The sequence below is a fragment of the Anopheles marshallii genome, chromosome X (genome assembly GCF_943734725.1).
Source record: "Anopheles marshallii chromosome X, idAnoMarsDA_429_01, whole genome shotgun sequence".
Taxonomy (NCBI): domain Eukaryota; kingdom Metazoa; phylum Arthropoda; class Insecta; order Diptera; family Culicidae; genus Anopheles; species Anopheles marshallii.
Genome location: NC_071325.1, coordinates 2,700,117 through 2,722,309, shown reverse-complemented (window position 1 = coordinate 2,722,309; position 22,193 = coordinate 2,700,117). Strand labels below are relative to the sequence as shown.

Below are 22,193 nucleotides of genomic sequence, written 5' to 3'. Positions count from 1 at the left end.
GGTGTTTCAAGTTGTTGTTTTGTTTTTTTTTTATTGTTGTTATGTTGCCTAAGAAGGGGAAGGAGGTTAACAAGTTGTAACTTCATCATGCTCGTCATCGTCGATGTTTTCCCCCTCGCTGCTGTATCTCTCTCTCTCTCTCTCTTTTGGACCTCAGAAAGGGATGTGGATTGTCCTGGCTCGCACCCCTGAGCGGGGGGTGGCGGTGCCCCGATCGAGTGACAGTGCTTTCGAGCGTAATTTATTATCCACTTTCAAGTGAGTTCGCTTTCTTCCCCCTTTCGGCGTTTGCGCCCCTCACTCCCTTTTTATATCCGCGGACGCATCATTGTGACGCGGGGACGGGAACAAACAAACCGAAAACAAACGGCTCAAAAACGGTTCGGCGGGAAAATAGATCAGCTACGGGCAGTGACGACGAAGTCAGCTTGAAAGCGGGCGAGTGGAGTGGATATGATGCTGCCAATGATGATGATGATGATGTCCCAGTGGGAAACATATGTTAACAGCGATTTTTCTGGGATGTAATTTTCCCCCGGACTGAATATGGTCGAGAGCCATTCGCTCCTCGGGCCAATGTCCCTAGGGGTCTGTTCCTGGCCTGGGTCGCGTCAAGTGGCCGGGACGAAGGAGTTCCGGTGCCATTGCACACCAATATACCACCCGGAAAACTACACAACCCCCGGAGCCGGGCGTAGCACACGTGTACCGATGACAGAACGCATCGCGAATGCAATTCCGCACGGAGAGACGGTGACGGGTTCTCCGGATGCACTTGAAACACAGCGAAAAGCGATGATCGATTCCCACACGCAACAGCATACGGCGTGTGGAGGGGGAGGGAAAACTGATGGTTGATTAATGAATGAATGCAAATGTTTGTGCGTCCGCTTGCTTTTTTTTCTCGTCTTAGTTGCGCTCCTCCCACCTACGCACCGTGCAGGAGAAGTGTAAATCAAGCGTTGGGAGTTAATCAATTTACGACCACATTCCTGTATTTTGTTGCTTTGCGTTGCGACTTTTTTTTTTGACAGTGACAGCTAAAGCAAGCTGAGCATATAATGGGGTTACTACGGTGCATCAGGTGTGAGTTATGTGTGCCGGAAGTGATGGTACTAATTGAAATTAACATATTAAAACTAACATGTAGCGGAGAGAGAGAGAGAAAGATGTCCGCGGAATGGCAGCAGGCTCGAAAAAAAAGGGCCAAACACACCCTTGGCGAACACTGACGAACGGAGAGAAATGAAGGATTTCGTTGAGTGAAAATGATTGATTAAGAAGCAGGCTAGCGGGAATTATTTCGACCACACACAGACTCAACGATATTTAGCGGGAGAAGAGGAGTCGGTTGGGAGGGACGGAACAAAAGGAAGGTGTGCGCAGCAAAAGGTAACCTTTTGTCACCTGGCAATCACCGAGCGGAGTGAAGCATGCACCTGTAGAAGCATAAATTACGGTACACGCGACCTAACCGAGAAAGCCGTCTCTGACTCTGGTTTTGTTTTTTGCCCTCCAGAATTACACCGTCCGGTGGAGAACAGCACCGCCAAGTGAGGCAGGGTGCGTGCGCGGGGTCAAAGAAACAGGCACCGCCGGGAAGTGCTAATTAAAAACGGTTCCGGAGCGCTTTGGCACAACGAAAATATTTCACCCGAAAGGTCTAATTTGCTTTTCGGTTTCTGTGCCTCCCCCTTTCCCCCATTCGACCACCCTGCCTGGAAATAGAAGAAGGGAATTGATTAGAAGGAGGAATGGTTAGTCGAACGGAATTTATGTCTCACGTGTGGATAGCTCACTTCCGGTTCCTTCGTTTGCCTGTTATCGCCTTTTTGTGTTTGTTTCAACGGGAATTAAAATCAAAACTGTGGTACTGAAATGTCACATCAGTAAATTTAATATCACTTGTATTCGCAACTGTCAAAATAGTAGCTAGGGACAGCACAGTTGTAAACAATCGTTTTTTTTTATAACAAACATCTGTCAAATGTATAGATACAAAGTTCATTAGTATAGATACAAAGCATTTACAATGTTAGGTTAAGGTTATCTGGCACTCAGCTGTCAAAGTGACAGATATTTTGGCAAACAATTTTTTATAGCACATGATAGTGTGCGCGTCCTGCTAAATCGTAATTTTGTTCGTACGTCCTCATAGTGAAAGCGTTATCCGGGAAGTTTTCAAATATAAAATATAAATTCATTAAGTATAAATATAATTTTTTTAATTCACGACGGACAATATTTTTATGACATAAATCTTAAAAACAAGTTATTGTCAATATACACAACACATATGAAAGGTTCATAAACAAAACCTCACCAGCTATAAACACCGCCCATAAGGTTCTTCTCGTCCCGTCTCCCCCACCAGTGGTAACACAATCCCCACCACCACCAGTAAAGGATATTCTCGCAACAATTGGTACACCCACCACCCACCACGAGGAGTCTACCACCGGAGGTGGTTAATTTCAGTATCAATAAATTGATTTCACTTGTGCGCACCCCGCAGCGGCGAAGAGACCAATCCGAGCCCTTCTTTCAATTAAGGGTTTATATCAGAGGGGGTGGTACGGTGGGGGATGTTTTGCGCCATCAAACCCCCTGGTTACGTTTTGATTGTTTTATTGCATTACGTGCGGCACATGGTCGTGTCGGTTTGGCGATCGTACCCCGCCACACCACGCCGCCCCGCCGCCCATCCAGTGAATCCGTTACTGTCATTGTTGTTTAGTGGCCGCAAAAGCGCCGGAAGCGGAACACGTTTTGCTGTCGGTAATCGCGCTGCCGGGGAGAGAGTTTTTCTTCGTCTCTCGCACACCGTGATGACCGCCCACCGGGAGTGCAGCAAACCCTCGGCCTTTGTGCTCATCTGCTCCGTCGGGAATCGTAACAGATGGATGCCCGAACCCGTGTCCGGGGATAAATTCGTGACCGGGTTGGCCGGGTTTGGGCCGCTGCGGTTAATAATAGTCCATTGTTCAACAGAGGTAGCGCCTCGGCGGACTCACACACAATCACTTTTTCGATTGGTGCGATAACAAGTCGATAAAAATGCCGAACATCCCCCGCGAAAGGGTCTGCCTGGTCGTCAATCGAACGCCAAAGGAAGAACCAAAACCGCAAGCCGTGAGAGCAAGGGAAGAAATGGAAATCCATCGGGGTTACATAGGTGGGGGAGGAGGGGGTGGGAGGGAGGAGTGGTTGAGGACGAGATTATGAGATTAGCCGATAAATCACATTAAAATAATTTGATTATCGACGAGAACAATGCCGCACCGTTGTGGTGCTGCCAACTATATGCCGGAGTACCTGCACCAGTTGGGTGGTAAGGGAACAGGGCTTCACAAATGCACATTTGGCTTTCTAGCCCACAATTCCTGAGCAAAACTGTCCCCCCCCCCCCCCCCCTTCTAAGCCCTTATTAAAGTGCTAAAGACGTTTTACGGGGGGAGTTGTGGGTGGGGGTTTGTTCCTGTAGCCTTGTAATCCACCACAAAAAAAAATCGCCCCAACATCAGCAACAACAAGCGAAACAACTCATGTATGGGTTTGGGACTGTATAGGTTAGGAAGGGCGGCTTGTTCTAATACGTTAAATAACACACCTCGAAGCGATTTTGCCCGCGATTAGCCCCAGGTAAAGCGGGATTAGACGAAGAAGGGCACAGGGGGAGGTTGCGAGAGGTGTCTTATCTTGACCGAGGGGGTAACCTCCCACCCCCGAAAAATGAACTTTCGTAGAAATCCACCCCCAGCGTGACTTTGTTCCACCTTCTTAAACCAGCAATGTCACATTCCCAAACGTCAAACGTAATGGGTCACATTACCCACCCCACCCCCCGGGAGGGTGCGCAGGATTAAGACCACCCCTGTTGGTGCTGTTGTCGTTTCATGGTGGTGGAAAAATTATGTTTTCCATATGCATAGCGCCACACCAGCCGCAGCAAAAATAAGCCTAAAACTGTGACTCACCAAAGCACCGAAAAAAAAAAACGGAAGCGAACAACTCCAAACTGTTCAACGCTTCAAAAGGTGCATTTTTGACACAAAAAAAAAAGAAATAATCACAACCGGATGGCCCATGGATACCGCCGGGAAGGGGCGAGCAAGGTGGAGAAATGCTTGGGCCGGGGAGGGGTTGAAGCAGTTGCACATGCTGGGCGGGGTGAGCGCGCGGCGTCTTGATTCAATTAGCGTGCTTAGGATAATTTGGACATCCGAACCGGTCAAACCCAAAACTCCAAACAAATCCATTTCCAGTGCGTGTGTTAATGCGGCATTTTGTGTGTGTGTGTAGATAGGAGCAAGGGATCCGCAAGAGGGGAGGAGAAAAAGGAAGGAAAAATAAAACAAACGAAATAGATGTTGGCATTGCCTTGCGTGTGTTTGCGGGCGAAGAAAAGGCGGATAGGTTAAGGGCTAATGCCGCTGCGCTGCCGTATTACATCACGTTAATTATATCGTATTTACATTTCATAAGCGCTGCCGCGCGCTGTACAAATAACGCGTTCGAAAGCAAATGAATCAACAAGCAATATATATACACACAGGGCGGTGGAGAAAAAAAATACATACAGGGGATGTGTGTATTATTAGGAGACGGCACCGCCAGGTAGGATGCGAGGTCTCCGGTACCGAAGGGGTGACCGACAACTGAAGTGATTTCTTCCGTAGAAAGGACATTGCTTGGAAGGCAACAGCAGCGGCAGCGTGCGCGCCAAATTTGCTTTAATCGCCCCGCAATACGGTAATGAACCTAACCGATAAATTCCCTTCCTTCGATACGGGAGCGAGTAGAGATTTACCTTTCCCGGGTTGCTACCGACCCGATGCACACCGACAGGCCAATATCGGGGACCAAAAATCCGCTAACAGTCGACAAATATTGACACAAAATCGACCTAAAGCTGCGTGTGCTTGTTATTTTACTGTTTTTTTGTTGCCGTTGCTTTTGCTATCCTTCCTTCCGAACTACGCGCACAATCATGGGCCTAACGGCCTCATAAAAACCATCCATTTCCATCAGTTTGCGCAGAACGGCGGAAACACAAGCCAACCGAACTTGCCAACCAACCAACAACAAAAAGCGGAAGCAAAAATCCCCTGCTCATTCTCAAACTCTCGAGAAAGTGATCCGAATCCGATTTTTCCCCCTTGCTTGCGGATGCCGCAGCAAATGTCCTCTGTTTGTCCAGGAGAATTTGTCGTCTGGTGCGGTGGTACATATATATATATATATCTCGGTCCCCGGCCAACGGCGGCATGTTTGTTTTCATCTTCTTAATTAACTTGTAGCTAAATATTGTTGCCCGGTGTTATTGATTTTCTACCCTCCCTTGGTGGGTTCCTACCAACACCGCCAAATGCTTACCCTGCGAGAAATGGGGTGTTACGGTGCCGACTCTCCTAGCGATCAATGGTGTGTGCCGAACAGCGAGGAGATGACACGGGTAGCCCAAACGCTCCGAATATCACGGGACTCCATCACGGAGACCCCGGCCGAACCATTTCGGATAGGTAGGACATTGTGCTTGAGATTTTGTTTGCAAAAGTGTGTAAGCGCTGGAACGATTGGGATATTTCGGATGAGAAGTGGGTAACATTTGGTTGAGCATGGGAGCCACTTTACAACCGAGTGGAATTGTAGAGGAATTTAAGATGTTTCCATTAGTGGCACAACCGTTGACTTTCGAAGTCTCAAGAATAAGACATTGTGAGGCATCTCTCCACGGACATTTTTAACAGATTCACCTTAAAAGTCTCAAGAATAAAACATTGTGAGACATCTCTCCACGGACTTGTCTGGACATCATTCACAAATTCACCATAAAAGCTTCAAGAATAAGACATTGTGAGGCATCTCTCCACGGACTTGCCTGGACATCACTAAACAAATGCACCTCAAGAGTCTTAAGAGTAAGATATTGTGAGGCATCTCCCCTCGGGCTTATCTGGACATCGTTCACAAATGCATCCGCGTTGTGAAACACCCTAGGATTTCGGGGCTTGTAGACTTCCGGACGCGATGATCGAGAGGTCAACTCTGGATCACTGGAAAACATACATACTCATGAAGAAGAGATCTTCGGATTTTTTGTCTTTTTTGGTGTTGCTTGGCCAGGAATGAAAAAAAGGTGTCCAATTTCACACACCCAAACCTCGGGAGGAACGTCATCCGAGACTTGCAACGCATCTCAATCGCCCTATGCTCCCTGTTTTCACGACGCCTTAAAGTTGTCGTTTACTTACATGATGACTTCCAACAACAACGGCGAGCAGAAAGCAGGAGAGAAGAAAGACTCAATTGGATTTATTTTCCAATGCTCGTAAAATCCCTTAATTAGTCTCATTATTTCGAACCATGCTCGCTGATACGTTCGAATAGACCCCGTTGCGTGTCTTCAACATGTAATGACGTCCCGAACAGCCGAAAAGCGACTGTCCAGTCCAGGACAATCTCCAGCAACAGCAAAAAAAAAACGAGAGGCCTCGAATAGAGAAAGGTCAATCCACCGGAGGCCGTAGACGTACGGCACGCAGCCGAGATTGCGTAGCAAATTTTACGCCCGATTGCACACCAGTCCAAAGCCTCCGAGTATGTGCAAGTACGCACCCAACCTGCGGCGGGGTTGGGCAATGGCGCAATGGGTGAGGTGGGTTTTGATTGCCGAACGGCGAACTGCGAACTGCGGAGATGCATGATTCAATTAGCCTGCCACTGGCAGGGTTTCTGGCCGGGGCGGGCAAGAGGAAGCACGGCAGCGGGAGAGTTGGTAAAGTCGTTTCACAAATGCTCTGGATGTGACACGATTAAAATCATTTGTCGTTCCAGCACGGTCGTCCACGCACCAGTCACCTACAACACCCGACCTCGGCAGGTCGGCTCGTTGAGTCGACCCCTCGTAGCGCACTGCTGGGTGTGCGTATGTAGGGTATCGTAAATTTTTATTGACTATACTTTAGCCGGGCTTACTGTGCGTATGCGAGAAAGCGCACTGCACCCGGTGCTTCGATCTCTTTCCCTGGCCAACTGGCACGGCACACTAGTCGGGCGAGTCCAACAAGTGGGGAGAACACACAATGTTACGAATAAAGGACGACGCGGGATGAGCAGTCACCGGCGGAGAACAACATAAAATCGAACGATTTATGGTATTTAAGTGCTACTGCTGCTGGGGGAACATTTTTTTTCCCGAGTCGTTCCCGTACATTCGGGTGCGTATCATCATGTCCAAGGGAATCCTTCCGCCGAAATCACCGAACTTTGACTTTCCTGGACGAGCGCGCGCGCGCTCGTCCCACGGAACAAGCAGCACCACACCGCTGATATCCAGGGTGCCTCTCTCTGCCGGGATTTTTCGCACGGGTGGGAGGACGGCATGGCCCGGGACGACACAACTACGGGAGATGAATTATGGGTGCCGTACAGCATCGCCGGGTAAAGGATACGGATGGACGGACGGACCACCTATTCCTGCCGCCGGATTTAGGGGTTGCGATAACATTAGTTTTATGTCAGTTTTATAGTCCTTTTAAAACTGACTCTACTCCTCCGGTCCCTCGCTGGCACTGCCACTAACCGAGGGTGCTTCTTTTGATTGTTTCCCTTGCTCTGTTCCTGCCTGCCATCACCGCGCCCGGCTGCGCCGTCTCCCGCCGTAGCAAAAGGTTCTAACTTTCGTCCACCGTGCGGCGACCCTTCACCAGGCAGAAGAAAACGGCACAGTGGAGCGAGCGCACGACTCAAAGGGTAATGCGGCAATTTGTTATCCAGTCAGTAGTGCACAATCGGCACAATGGCACCAGGGGGAAACCCACCACCGAGCGCACAAACCCGGCAGAGTTTCTCCGAGGTCCTTGCGTACTCCTTCACGTCAGCGGCTGGCTGTTGACTCACTAGAGTTTGTGCGTGTACGTATACCCCTCGGGACCGATACGGATACGGTTGTTGCGAGCGGCGTTGGGAAACACGGCCCAATGGTGGCAAAGGGACAGTCACATGCTAACCAGGCCGGGACACACAGCTACCTTCCCGTACGGTCCACGGGACCCTTTATTTTAAAAAGGTTATTTGTTGGCATTTGTGCAAATGTCCATAATTGAATACAATCAGCGCAACCGCTTTTGCACCAAGCTCCCGGCGGGCGGTGTTCGAGACATTTGTCGTGCTACCACCAGCGAGGACGCTGGCACCGAGGTGGCGAATCCTCCAGTTCCAGTGGTCCAACGCGTCCGAAACCACTCTAATTGACGTCCAATTCGTACGGGGGCGCGAAACATCTTTTCTCCCTCCACACGGCAGGGGCGGATGGAAGCGGGTTGGGGTGGCTCCGGGACGGGGTTTTGGGATGGTTCCGAATTTTCGACCAACCGCGCAACGAAATTAGTATCCCGGCGCCAATTGGAAAGCAGCAACGACAGTACTGCAGGATGGTGCGCGCGATTTTGCGTTTTTTTTTTTTTTGGGGGGTTTGCTTCTTTGACTTCGCATTTGGCAAAATACCTATTGAAGCACCCCGCACCATTTCGCACCCCGCATGTCTTTCGGTTGCCCGGTTGGCACATCAAAACCCAAGCACGCACGCGAGTTACCGAGGCGCCATTTTCGCCGCGACGTGGCGAACCCTTTTCGGTGGGTAGTAAACGGCATCAAAGCGAATCGATATGCTAAAATCCTTCGTACGTCATCGCTACTAATTATGAACGGTTTGAGATTTTCGCTCTGCCGGCAAGCAACGGGGAGAGATCGATGGGTGGGAGGGTGTTCGTGGGGGAAGGCAAAACTAGCAACAACTTGCGGCTGATTAATCAATATGTGCAACTATTTACTCTTGCTGACGAAAAAAACACTTGGAAGGTGAAACAATCAGAGCCTCCAAAACAGGCGGTTTGTAGTTTGAGGTTAGGTGTTTTTGACAACCTTGAAAGCTCAAATGTCGTCTATACCTTAAACAGAGTATTGAACAATCTAAAGGTGCTTTGAAGATAACTACAACTGAGCCTTAACTATCTAATAAACAGCTACAGATAATCAAACAGGTTGGTCTCTTGGTATTCTACTTTGGCGTCAGCTCTATACACTGGAGGTCGTGGTTCGAGTTTCAGAACAGGGTTGAGATATTGAATGACTTAGTAGCTATGATAGACGCAATAGAGGGAATTAACCTTTATGACACATATGAATAACATGAAGTTCCTCGTGAAGTTCCTCCAACATGAAGTGTTGTCCTTAAAGATATGACCTCATCCTACAAGGTATCTCTCCTCAGATGCCGAATGACCTGTTGTTCAGCTGACTGTTCAGCAGATGGCTCATGTAAATAACATCAAGTTTCCTGTAAGTCCTCAAAGAATTGACCTAATCCTCCAAGGTATCTCTCTTCAGATCTCGAAAGTCCTCCCAGCTAAAGCTAATCTAAAAATCGAAGAAATTAACCAAGCTTTTCTGCAGTTGACTCATGGACATCAAGTTTCTTTGTTCAATAAAACCCGCTCTGAAGGTGAGATTGCTAAACAACACGTTCAGCATCAAGATTACGCTCAGGTTGCTAGTATAAACGCGATCTAGACGTATAGACCCACTGACACTGATTTCCAAGGTCCGGACGTTTGTAATGTTCGCGTTGAATGCGCCACCACGCCAGCAGATGTAATGAGTCATCATCGAGCGTCGAACGTAAGCAAATGTCAAGAGCAATGTTTATTGGCAGCACCGTCTCGTCTAGCACATGCACTATATATCGGTCACTGTGCCAACACATCAAACACCCATTGAAGATATGCAACTTCAAACATTCCAGTGCGAGACGTCAAACACACACCTCGCCCAACTGTCAAAACAAATGGGTGGAAATTCAGCACGTGGGGATTTGTTGCAAAAAGGCCTGTAGTCTCGTGCATCTCGTGCATGCGTTGCGAAGAAAGCAAAGAAACGTCTTACGTCTTGCACATATTCGCTAGTGGTTAAACGTCAACCTCACACCTGCCAAAACATCACCCGAGGTTGTGGATGTTTTAATTCACAACAATAGCCGTGGACGATGGTTGCAAGTCCAAATACTGACACACCAGTACACGGGCGGCAGTCTCGGCAAGAAGAGCGGTGAATCCGGTATGTAAGAGGTATGCCATGCATCCTGGAACGCGTTACCTTCGGCGTGATAAACGTCAACAGTTAGAAACCACTCACAGCGTTCGTACTTCCACAGCAGTTTGGTGTGATAGCTGCGTTCCTGTGTGCGGTGGAAGGTACATGTGTACAGAGGGTTGTGCAATAAGCGGGAATAAAGGGGTGTCCCCTTCTACTTGAACACAACAGCGCACGATTATGGATGCAGGATACTACACAAATGCCAAAAATCATGATGATGATGATGATGTTGTAAAAAGGGTCGACTCGAGAGCGACCCGGCGAAATAGGGTCGTCGACGGTTCCCTGCCCGAAAAGGCCCCGGCCGGAGCGTTGGTGTGCTGGACGGGAGCGGCGCCCGAGTGGGCGATGTAATTTATCCAATACTAATTCAACAATGAAGTCAAGCCGTCCCAAGATGTGCTGGGATGACATTTCGCCCTGCCTGACAGGGGGTTAGAACAGATATTCCCGGCGCTCGCGTGCACTAGACAATGCCGCTCGATTTCACGACTCAATCATACACGTTTATTTAATTACTTCAGCGAGGCAATAAATCGCGGTAGCAACTTATAACAAAAAAATACACACACACACACACAGTGAGCATAACACGCGACAAACCCGGGGTGACACATTGGTTATGTTGTGTGTGCCTTTTTCCTTTTTGTAGTTTTTCGGTTCACCATCCACGCGTCACCCTTTTTTTTGGTTTAAGCTGCGTGCCTTTATGGGATGGTAAGCGTTAAAGCGAATGGAAACCGTCGCGAATTGGGTAGCGCATTCGCGTGGGCCCCGGGCGTTTCCGGCGCGAATTCTCCGGGTGGACAATTTTCCCAAGTGTGGAGAAGCAGAAAAAGATTTATTTACTTACCACTTGAAGGTATTGTTTTTTTTTTTTTGCTTTCGCGAATGATGTCGCCGAGCGAGCGAGCTTAGCGTGGCGCACGGGAGTGTCCCTTCCCTACCCAAGTAACGTTTGTGTTCGATAAGGAAGGAATTGGTTGTTGTTTTTTGGGAAGCGGTAACGAACAAAAAAATCACAAACCTTCCGTTATCAAGAGGGCGAGGGAAGTAAAGCGAGAGGGGTCGAACGGCGGTGCAGAGTTATTAAAGATCTTTAGGATCTAGTGATGCCTCATTTCGTTTGGTTTTTAGCCCCTCTCCGAAATGTCACTGTCATCGGCGTTTTGTGTACTTGTGTGTCATTAAAAAGTAAATAAATTCGTTGCCGCCCTTCACCGCGCGTACCCGAGCAGAATGCATTTCGTTCCGGTGTGCTTTAACATTTCACCGTACAGAATCGGTTACCTTTACCCGTCGGTTTGGATTCCTTTCCCTTCATAGTTTGATGCCCGCAGCCACACTCTTCCACCGGCGCTGAAAGGGGGAACAAAAACACTTGACAGCGCTACTCCTGTATTAGGCACGCAAAAATTGATCACACTACTACACGCAAGTGCAAGAAGAAGCACACAGCAAAGCGAAATAGAGAGAGAAGCAACAGAGAACAGACGCCGTCAAGTGTTCTGTTTTGTGTTCCAATCCGTACACTCGCACACAAGCTGCACACCACGATAGTGTCGTACGCGTACTGTACTCGCTGTTGCAAATGTCAAATGTTATCACAAATGGTTCCAAAAAATGCCCGGTAGCCGGCATCATTTGTGTTTTCTTCGCTCATTAAGCGCACACACACACGGTGCTTCCGTATTTGTTTCCGGTTGCGAGCGTTCGGAACCGCTGAGTCAACCCAATATTCTAATCTCCACACGCACACACCCAGGTCGGTGCAGTTTGCCGTGTGCAAATAAACGTGCCTAACACAACACAACCACCCGATCGGACGTCTGTGGACGGGAACGGTCGTTGCTTCTTAATATTGAACAAATTTGTTATCCCATTTCGGTCGTCCTCTCGAACGAACGCTGGAGAGGGATTATCGTTGGCGGGATTATTAGCCCCAGGATCGGTTATTCTTCCTCCATTTCAATCAGCCGAGATCTCTCGTCTATTTTTCGATCTCTGTTGGTTTTTCACTTATTCCACAGCGAAGCCTCCGGGACGGATCTCTCGTTCACGTTTTGTTTTCTGATCGGTAAAATAGCTAAAACCGGGAAAGCAAAGCAGTAAAAAAGGAAAGCTTAAAAGTCGAAGTCTGGAACAAAAAAAAAAAAAACCGAACAAAAGCAGAGGAATCGATCGCAAGGACTCCCCGGGACGGGGGGTGGGAGGCATATGTTTGTGTGTCCCTGTGGCACAGAGGTCGGCTTGTTTCTTCTTTTCTCTTTCCCTGTGTGTGTTCTTTTCCTGTGCGTGCATCTCGCTGCGTTTGTTCGGGCTTTTGTTTGTGTTCGCACTAAAACAGCGTAAGTGACTTGACAAACACTGCTACCGGGACCGCGCTTCTGGTGCTCGCTTACACACAAGCGGGGGAAAGATCATAACCCAGGCGGCCTCTATCGGGAGTTGAAGATGCGACCGGACAGAGAGAGAAAGAGAGAACAAGGTGAAGATGACGGATCAAGCTCTTGTGCGGCTTGATGGTGTTTACCTTCGACTCTCCTGTAAAGACTATACACACCATCGGCTCCTCCTGGCGACTGCTTTTGATGCTTCCATTTTTTTTTTCGTTGTTGTTCACCGTCTATATGCGTATCTGTTGACCTCCTACCTTCCCAAAGTTCCCGGCCGAACCGGTTTCGGCTGTCAATAGCCTAGAACTGGACGATTCGGTGGTCGGTTTGGTGATGCTTTGATGTCATAGATACCACCAGTGTTCACACACGGGTGGAGTAGCGCGGGTGTGCACATCTCGTCTGCGGCATCCCGGAACTGCCCAGGAGCCCCGCCAGCCCTAGTAACTCCGCAAGCAGACGGGAATCGGCGATCTGACACGCACAGATTGAACGGAATCGAGAGACAAACAGAACTCATCCGTGCGGGTCCACTGCTCCGGGCGCGACTCCCTGTCAAGTGTTATTAGTCGGCAAACACATAGCGCACAGCGGCTGATGAGACGGCGCAACGCGGAGCAGAGGTTCCCTTTTAAAGTGCCTCTGTCATCGAATCGGTTCGGATCGGATCGGAAACGGACATAATGATGGGTAATGGACGATCGGTCAATGTCTCCAAAAAGGAAGTGCCTTGCAGACATGGCTTGCAAGACGTATCTTCGTCTGGTTCGAGTTCGCGCTAATATAGTCGCACCTTCCAGTTTCTCAAGAGGGGGAGAGAGAGTCATGCATCAAAAAAACACCCCAAGATACCGCTACATTGTAACAAAATGTAGAATTCGTTACGGCTTGAACCACCGGCTGAAAAGACAACACAGCAATAGGTCAACAGGGGGACACGCGCGCGCTCTACCTTTCTGTTGATGCTGCGGTAGACATCTCACCACCATCTGCATCCACCGAGGCAAACTTTTGACGTGCTAATTATCGAATAATGAAGCGCGTGTTCGCGTAACGTTCGAAAGGCCGGAGCGGGAGCGGGAACTCTGCCGGCTTTTGTTTTGGACGTTAGGCGTTTACGCGCCCGCCCATATGCCTGCGGATCCGCATCTCTCCACGGCAAGAAACGCACACACTTTAGGCAAAAAACAAAGACACATGTCCACAGCTAGACGAGCTAAAAACCACCCACTAAAACAGGCACCGAAGCGTACGGTCGCGTCGCCACAATATCCTCCGGTGGCGCACAGCCACGCGGATCGATAAATTTGGGGGGGAATGTGTTTGAAGCAAACGAGACCACCTGAAGCTGCATTTGTGGAAGGTGGAAATTGAAAGACCAACCTTTAGCCGCCACATTTGCTGAGGAGTAGTGGGAGATGGAGTTGAAAATCTGTAAGCGACAATGGAAGGACAACATTGCTGACGCGGTGGCGTAAATAGCTGGACAAACGAAGGGCAAACAACACGGCAGAGTCAAACAAATCGGGACGACCTCCTCCCGCATCACGACTCCTATGCAGCGGACGATGCTGGAGAATCCTATACAGCCGGACAACATCAAACAGGGGCGGCTATTAGGAAGGAACCACCCTTCTGAAAACGGATCCTTGAGGGTCACTAATCGATAGAGATGGGTTCCACGGACGCGCAATGGTTTATAGTAACACAGGACAAACACTTTCGAGATGCGACGATCAAATAAATTAAGCCACGGATGAAGAGGCCTTCCTTTACTGCGGTCGACTGATCGGGTTCCCTTCTGCAAACCCACCGCATCAAGTCGTCCACAGGTATTTAGCCGCAGGGCTCTTAAACCGTTGCTATAGTGTGTGTTTGTGTACCTCTGGTGTCTTTGGAGATGAGCCGCGGTCTCCTTTTTAGATTGTCTTTGGCTAAGCTAACTCCGCAGATGCGTTGCGTAACGCTGGTAGCTAGACAGTAACGCACCGTGAAACTATTTGACTCCTCCGACAGATTTCTTCCACTCCACCCGTCATGTACATGAATCTATCAATACCTGAGGTGTCGGAACATGTCGGAACTGGACGGGGGCGACTTACAAATGGCAGTTAGTGTCCGATTGTGTTCCACAACGTTCTTAATTCACACACGCGAAATTTGCACCGACTTTGTCGGTGGTGCCGTGACCAGGAATATCGCTTACATTTCTCATTCGCACCTGCCGCTGCACCCGCGGACCCACCCACCCCCCAGAACAGCACCCGCAGGGAACAATCAGTGCGCCCTGGCGGCCGCGTCAATCGTGGCTTTCTGTTTGAGCAATGGCCGGGTAATCCACTTCTCCCACTCGCGCACTATTCCGACGCGCTGCAATGTGTAAGACACTTGGAAGCCGCGTGTGCCACGCCGAAGGAACGGATGAAGACATTACCCTTCACAAAGCGAACAACACGGCCGGGCAGCACAAATCCATTATCATCGCTAAATGGAACCATTAATAATGAATAAAAGCTTATCACGCTCGAGCCGATGCAGGGGACGGACACGCGCCCGTGCGGCGTTGCACACAGAGGAAGCAGAGGAGTACAGGAGGAGTCACAGAGAAAATGCTGGGAAAAAGTCATCGGCTGTGCGGTGGTTGCTGCTGCTGCATCACCCTTCCCTTCGTACGTACGCTAACTGCATTGCACCTTACCCCTAGCGCTCGGTCCCGTGCTGCACAAGCGAAAGGTGTAGTCGGCGCTTCGCGCGCCATTCACGAGTTCTCGAGTGGCACTAATAAAAATATCGCCGGCACACGTTTCAGCGGTCGCGCGACACAATGCTTTTCCATGTTTTTCTCCTCCAACCCCTCCCCCACCACCCTCCCTCCCGGTTGCAACACTCCGCACACTCTTCCAGCTTCAAAAGCGGAATGAATTTGCACACCCAAGCCACCACCCCGTTTTCCCATTGCCTCCCTCCCAGTGGTACCCGTGAGGCGCTTTGTGGCGCACGGCCAATAATTATTATGTTTTTGCTGCCTTTTATTTCGCATCCTGCTCCCGATGCCCGGAACGGACGCGTGAGCAGGAAGGCCTGTGTGTGTGTGTGCGCATGAAGGGCCAGGGCCATGTGACGAGGATCATAACGCGTGTGCGCGCTGTTCGGGTTGAGAAATTCAATAAAAGCATCGCTTACGCTATTTAAACGTAATTTGGCATGTGACAATTTTATGATACTTAACCGATACCCTTTTTCACCCTACATCCACATCATCTCGCTTTGCTTTACACCGCAGCGAGAAGCGAGAGGCGAGTGTGGTTGGCGGCGGCCTCGGTCACGTGTCGTCTGTTTCATCCCGAAAAGTCGACCGAAATTGCCAGCCGCCTGGATTATATCACCAATGGAATTGGGGTGGGAAGGGTGGGTAGGCGAGTGGGAAGCAAAGGAGAATAAGGACGCGATTATTGCGCCTCGAACCACTTCAGCTCCGATGTCCATCGACGGCTGTATAAATTGTACACCGCAATCGAGGGAGTTTTGCCAGATCACTATCGCGCACTGTCTGTTTTCAGTTATTAAACCATCAGAATCACGGATTGCCGCGTGCCACGAGTTCCGGGCGCGTGTTGCAGGAAACGGACTCCTTCCGGGCGAGGACTTCCTTCCCCCTCCCCCAGGGGTCTGCCACTCACACGCGGAATCTCCCGGCCAGGAACTGACATCATTTCGCGCCGACTGACAAATGCCGTCATCGGTTGGATATCTGCACCCGAGATCGATCTGTTTCGACAATGAAAATAGGATAAAACTTGAAGGATCTCCCGTCTGGCGCACTCAACACACACACACAGGGACAAGAATTCGCGAAGCACTTGGGAAAACAAAAGCCGGGAAGGAACGCAGGAGGGATTACACACCGGAAGCATAAAGGTCATGACACGACATTTCGCTCGATGTCATCGGTGGCTGCAATCACGACGACACAAAGCACACCCCTGGCAACTGACAGGGCCGACCTTTTGACAGCTCACTTCTTCATCGCCCAAGACCCGCGCAACAGCGGAACATCCAGCGGGGAGGGAGAATTCGGCAAAAGGTCCAGCCACACTCGGGCACTCCAGTGGGTACACGCCACCACCGCTCGCTTCCCAATGAATCCAAGGTCATTGCGGCAATTGCTGAGCATTCGTATCAAAAGTCTGCCAATAAAGCCAACATTTTGATAGCGATGTTGTGGGCAGCATTCTGTAATCGCCTCTTCCAGTGTTCCAGAGTTTTCCATTCTTCGGGGGGAGCGTGCTCCTAGACGTCGAGAGTTTGATACGTGTTCTTGGGAGTGCTTTACGCCGCCAATGAAGCCACCTATCAAACCATCGTCCAATCTCCGACGGAACGTGACAAATCGTTGGTAACGACATCTACCAAACAATACAAAAAAACCCTCGCCGGAAAAACTGCGTCGTCGAGCTCTTTCGAGTTCGGCGCAACTCCCCCCCGGGGTGGAATCTTCTGTGCGCTACTCTTCTTGGCGCCAGCAACCTCTTGCTGTGTGGCATTTCCAGAATCCGGTTATGAATGCTTTGCACCTGGAGACACACACACACGCACACATCAAGTGGGGTATCGGAGCAATAAATAGCTCGCTACCGGACATGGCCGTTAAACAACAGGAGAGTTGTCAAATGTTTAGTTTAATTTAACCCTCGCTAAATAAACACTCCATCCCGGCAGGTGAGGGGGTCTCTCACAAGACACGAGCAGTGCTGCGGCTGCTACCATAATGGCAGCCAGCCGGAAACACAGCGTAGTAAGACAAGTACCACGGAGCCCGCGGTGCCCCGGTGAAGAGGAGACACGGAGCATTCGGACATATGGTGAGGCTCCCGAACGCCCATCGCAATGGACGCTATGCGCCATACAGACCGCCGGTGGAGTACGGTCGGCACTTGCGATTCCACTACGCCGCTCAGATAAACATTTAACCAATAAACCATTTCTTCCATTATTTGCATTCCACCATATACGGTGCGACCGCTGGCGTCAATCGTCTGGGAGGCTACAGACCCAAAACGGGCTACCAGAGTTCCGAGCTGATAGTGTTTACTTTGTGGATGTCCAGGGATGTGTCATAAAAAAAAAAACACTTTTACTGGCGCGTATGATTTTTAGACGCAGCTAAAAGTTTAGAATTTGTTTTGTGTGAGGTCTAATGTCTAAGACAGCACACAGAGGAATTTATATCAGTGTCACTTACATCACTTCAATGCTGTTCATTGTAGCCAAATTGAGCATTAAAAGATTGAATTAGTCCAACCGACGATCAGTTTTAACCCAGGAAGGAGTCGAAGATTTGAAGTCTACTCCAAAAACTGACATTTTACATCACAAGCACCTATAGTTTATTATCGTCAGAAGTTGGGCGTTTGTTACTTTTGCCAACTGTCTTCAGCAATAGCGTCCTCTTCAGAAATAAAAACGAATCATTACAGCTCGTTCGCTAGAATTTATTCTGGCACTGGAATCAATTTGACGTCGTGAGACACACAGAAACACCCCGGAAGTGCCGTGAGCTACTTGAATTACCCAAATCCAAATCCAGCGCTGAGTGCGTTCTGCCCAAAACCATTCCAGGAATTTAGCCCACGTCCAAAAAAAAGCGCACTCTCCGAACGCGGACAGTAATTAACACACGTAAATGAAAGCTAATACCGGTGTTTAAGGCGACTCACAACCATTCCTGGAAGTTTGGTGCAACGGCTCGCAGCGAGCAGGTCGCACACTAAGTGCCCCTCGGCCATCCTTCGAACCTTTCAGGGTCAGAGAGGCCACCGCCAACGGCGCGCGGCCCGACGGATAATAACGTGGAATGGAGGGATTAACGATCAATCGCAAGTGCGCACGGGCAGTCCACACGACGGTACGAAGGTAAGGTGATCCAACAGCGGCACCGAGGAAGCCGTCGTCGTCACTGTGTCTGGTACGGTTCTCAGTGGGATCTTTTTATTTCCCCCCTCCCCCCTATTCCCGGTAACGTTGGAACACGTCGACCCACACCTTCAACTAGCGGTACGCGTTGTAAATTCTTGGGAATCGGCTCCAAACGGCCGATGGTTCCGACTTCCGGCAATGGTACAACGTTCCGGTTCACCCACACCGCTACACTTCCGGCCGGGTATGTGGGAAAGTGTGTGCGGGTGTTTAGCGGCTCAGCGTCACCTTTGGCACTGGCGGTACACCGCTTTGTTCCGGGAAGAAAGGAAAAACCTGAGACCTGAATTAAGAAATGGTTTGGTGCCGTGACCAGGATCGGGCACAAAATGATAAGCCATACGGGCCAGGGGCTTTCATTCGCCTTCCACGCGCACTCCACATAAATTTGACATACGCATGATGTGATTTGCAAAATTACATTAACACCGGAACAAGATGCTGGGGGTAGGTATACCGTTTGTCCTTCCGCGTCTTGACAATTTCCAGAGGACCTGGGCAATGAGAGCGAGAGCAAAAACCACCTGGCCCGGGGGACGATTTAAGCGCACAGCCAACCGGAGTTGGCAGAAACGTTCGTTTCCAGATGCCAGATGCCTAAAATTGTATTTCCTCGGCTTCTCGGTTAATGGGAAAAGCCTCACTTGTGTGTTCTACCCCCCCCTCCCCCCCTCTTTCAACTCCTAAACCCACCCCACCCCGCCCTCCCACGTGGGTCTCGTGTGTTTCGCAATGCGCAGGATCATCACTTTGCAGAATTGTTTCCCTCTTCCCACAACATCCCAGCTACAACAAACACCTTCCAACACACACACACACACACAGCACCCCCTTCTTTACTATCCACCCCCTTCATCCTCGCCGCACACACTTTTCGGTCGGTAAAGGCAAAATGGAATTACAACACAATTTTCATATTTCGTTCCGCTCGAAGGCAGCAAATCGCAAACCTGTCAAAAAAGGGACGAACCCCAGGGATACACACCCAGACACGCACCCGGGATGTGCGTTGGATGTGTGTGTGTGGGCCGGGTGGGGGGTGTGGAGAGAGCTGGGGGATTTGATATACACACGGGGGTTGCCGGCCATTTTCCTCCGGTTCGAGGGGCTGGAGGCGATTTTTCTTGCGCAAGTGTGAAGAAGGTGGTACAATGGGAGGACGTTAAGGGGGGGGAGGAAGGAGGTGATGAAAGGGAGGTACACCCAAAATGGTGGGTGAGCTGTCGCTTTCCTTCTCTTTCTGCCTCTCGAAGGGGGCGCGCGCACCAAATGTGTCTGGTTGGTCTGCGTTTTCTCAAAACGCGTTCTTAATTTGATTTTTCAAATGAAAAACTGCTTTTCCCGGTGTTTGTCATGTTTTCCGAATCGGTAAGGGATTTTAAGCGATTGATGTTGTGCATTATTTATTCTTTATGATTGAACGAAAATTTCATTACGTAAAGTAATTTGCTTACCTTCTTGACACTTTAATAATTCAACAATTAAATATTATTGCAAAGTACTTATGACATATTATTATTTAACCATTTAACAGAACTACACGGCTACTAAAGCCAAGGTATTGCTACAACAACATCCATTGCGGAAGTAGCACAAGTTGCTGGGCCGAGCCAAATATCGATCGAGCACACAGCGCAACCGAAATCCGTAGCCGAACCAAATCACGGCGGCTCCCGTATCAAACGAACGGTTGGCGCAATTGCTCCCACCAAAAAACAAAAAAACAACCTACCCACCCATAATTCGTTCGGTGAAACCTTGCAACCGAGACGTTTTCTCGGATTTTTGATAAGTTTCTCCCGTGATAAGTTGCGGTTGCGTTCGGTGGTTCGAGTGCTTTCGCTCCCCGGCCCATCATTATCACCCGAAAAGCGAGCAAAAATTTCAAACACAAACCCGGAGGAAAGCGACGTAAATGGAAACGGTCGGTAACACAGGCGGCCTGTGGTCGGTGTGTGTGCTTATCAACGTCAGCAAGTGATCTGATTTTTCCTCTCCCGCACGCAATGTAATGAATGTTGAAATCAATGCACAACGGCGCTCAATTTCTGTTGTTATTAATGCATTTAAAAAATCACATTTGTTTCGTAATGCTTATTATAAGCTCACTCCATCCTCCCATCAAACCGTGGGTAAGGTAATTCACCACATTAATTCATTTTTCGGCGGCAAACGGGCAAGTTTTGGGTGGATTGAGCCGCGCACCAAGCTAATTAAACGCTCCATCGAAATCGAACGACTTTGAACAATTCAGGACGGAGGAGATTGATTCGTTCGTATGTGTGTGTATGTGTGTGTGTGTGTGAGCGCACACGAGCGCAAAACAAACAAGCATTATGATTAGTGGTTGGGTCAGACGACAGATTATTATTATGATCGCTTATTAACTCGTCAACCCGGTTCAAGGTGGCGGACGGAGAGACTTGTTAGTGTTGAGAGACAGGCGTTGTGTTTAGACGACCGACTCGCGGTGCTTTATCGTCCACGGTTGTACATGAACCGGAAGATAATATCGAGAAAAAAATGAAGGGAATGTCTTTAAAGGCAAGATTTATAGCGCAACTTCGAACAGCAAAATAGTAACTCACGAAAAAAAGAACTTTCAATATTGAAATATTTATTGGAGAGATCTCGTCTAAATGCATTATCTCGTCCAGAAATACGTTCAGAGTTGGGAAATTATGCTCTTTGAAATTGCTGGTCCTTATTGATTAGGGGTTTTTTTGCTGATTGCCAACGAAGCTCTGACCACTCTGAGCTACAGCTCTAAAGTTGAAGCTAATCAACAAACATCAGATGCCTCAGATATCCTCTACATTATCCACAAAGAGTGAAACCTGGTAGAATTCCAATCCGGATTTGATTCCCTCCTGTTGGTTACCTGATCCGTTTTACAATCCGCATCCAGCACCCTATATATATACCCGGTCCCGGTCTAAAACCATCTGGTCACTGAGGTTCCAGCACTGAGGACCCGCCATTCTCCTTGGAGAATTATTACCGCTCCGAAGGTATCTGTTTCCACCCGCAGCAGACGAGCCAGTCAATGCGGCAAGATAAATTTCCACAGCGAAGAAGAAACAAATTGCACCCACACAGCGGTTAAACATCTTGCAGTCTCCCAGCGCCAAATCTGATCTGCGTTTTGTGCGTAAAGTCGTTATATTACGCTTCCAGTACGACGAGTCGGCACGGTACGCCAGATGATGGAGGACCGGTAAAGCGTTTTCCTGTACATCTGCGGGGTTTTTTTTGTTGGCAGGCTCGGTCCAGGAGTCCCCTCTTTTTTTTTTCATGCCCGTAACACGAACCCCGTAAGCAATAAGCTCAATAGAGCTCAGCACTCCCCAACCAACATAGAGGGAAGGATACATCGAGCTCTCTGTCTCCCTCTCTCTCTTCAGGGTCGGTTGGTTTGTGGAGTGGGGGCGTAATTTTGCTCAATCGTTTTCAATTATGCTCAAGTTTCGACAATTTCAAGTCAACAAGGTGGCCCCGAAGGGACTTTCCTCTTTCCGTTCCGCCCGCTCCGTTCGATTCCAAGCTATGATGAGCTGTAGGAAAAATTGAATGGAAAGAGAGAGAGAGAGAGAGAAAAACCCATTAAGTACCAACTGGCGGTGCGAAAGGTAAAGTTGGCAACAGTCGCAACAGCAGGCAGGGATT

At 49.3% G+C, this 22,193-nt stretch overlaps 1 protein-coding gene across 1 annotated transcript in view; it reads left to right on the top strand.

Moving 5' to 3' along the window:
• Positions 1-3,273: 3,273 nt before the first annotated feature.
• The window catches only part of LOC128713029 (paired box protein Pax-1), a 44,445-nt gene continuing 25,525 nt past the window's right edge, over positions 3,274-22,193 (top strand). The window contains exon 1 of the mRNA XM_053807929.1: positions 3,274-3,331. Within this exon, the coding sequence (XP_053663904.1) occupies positions 3,274-3,331 (58 nt within the window). The remainder of the gene's footprint in view (positions 3,332-22,193) is intronic.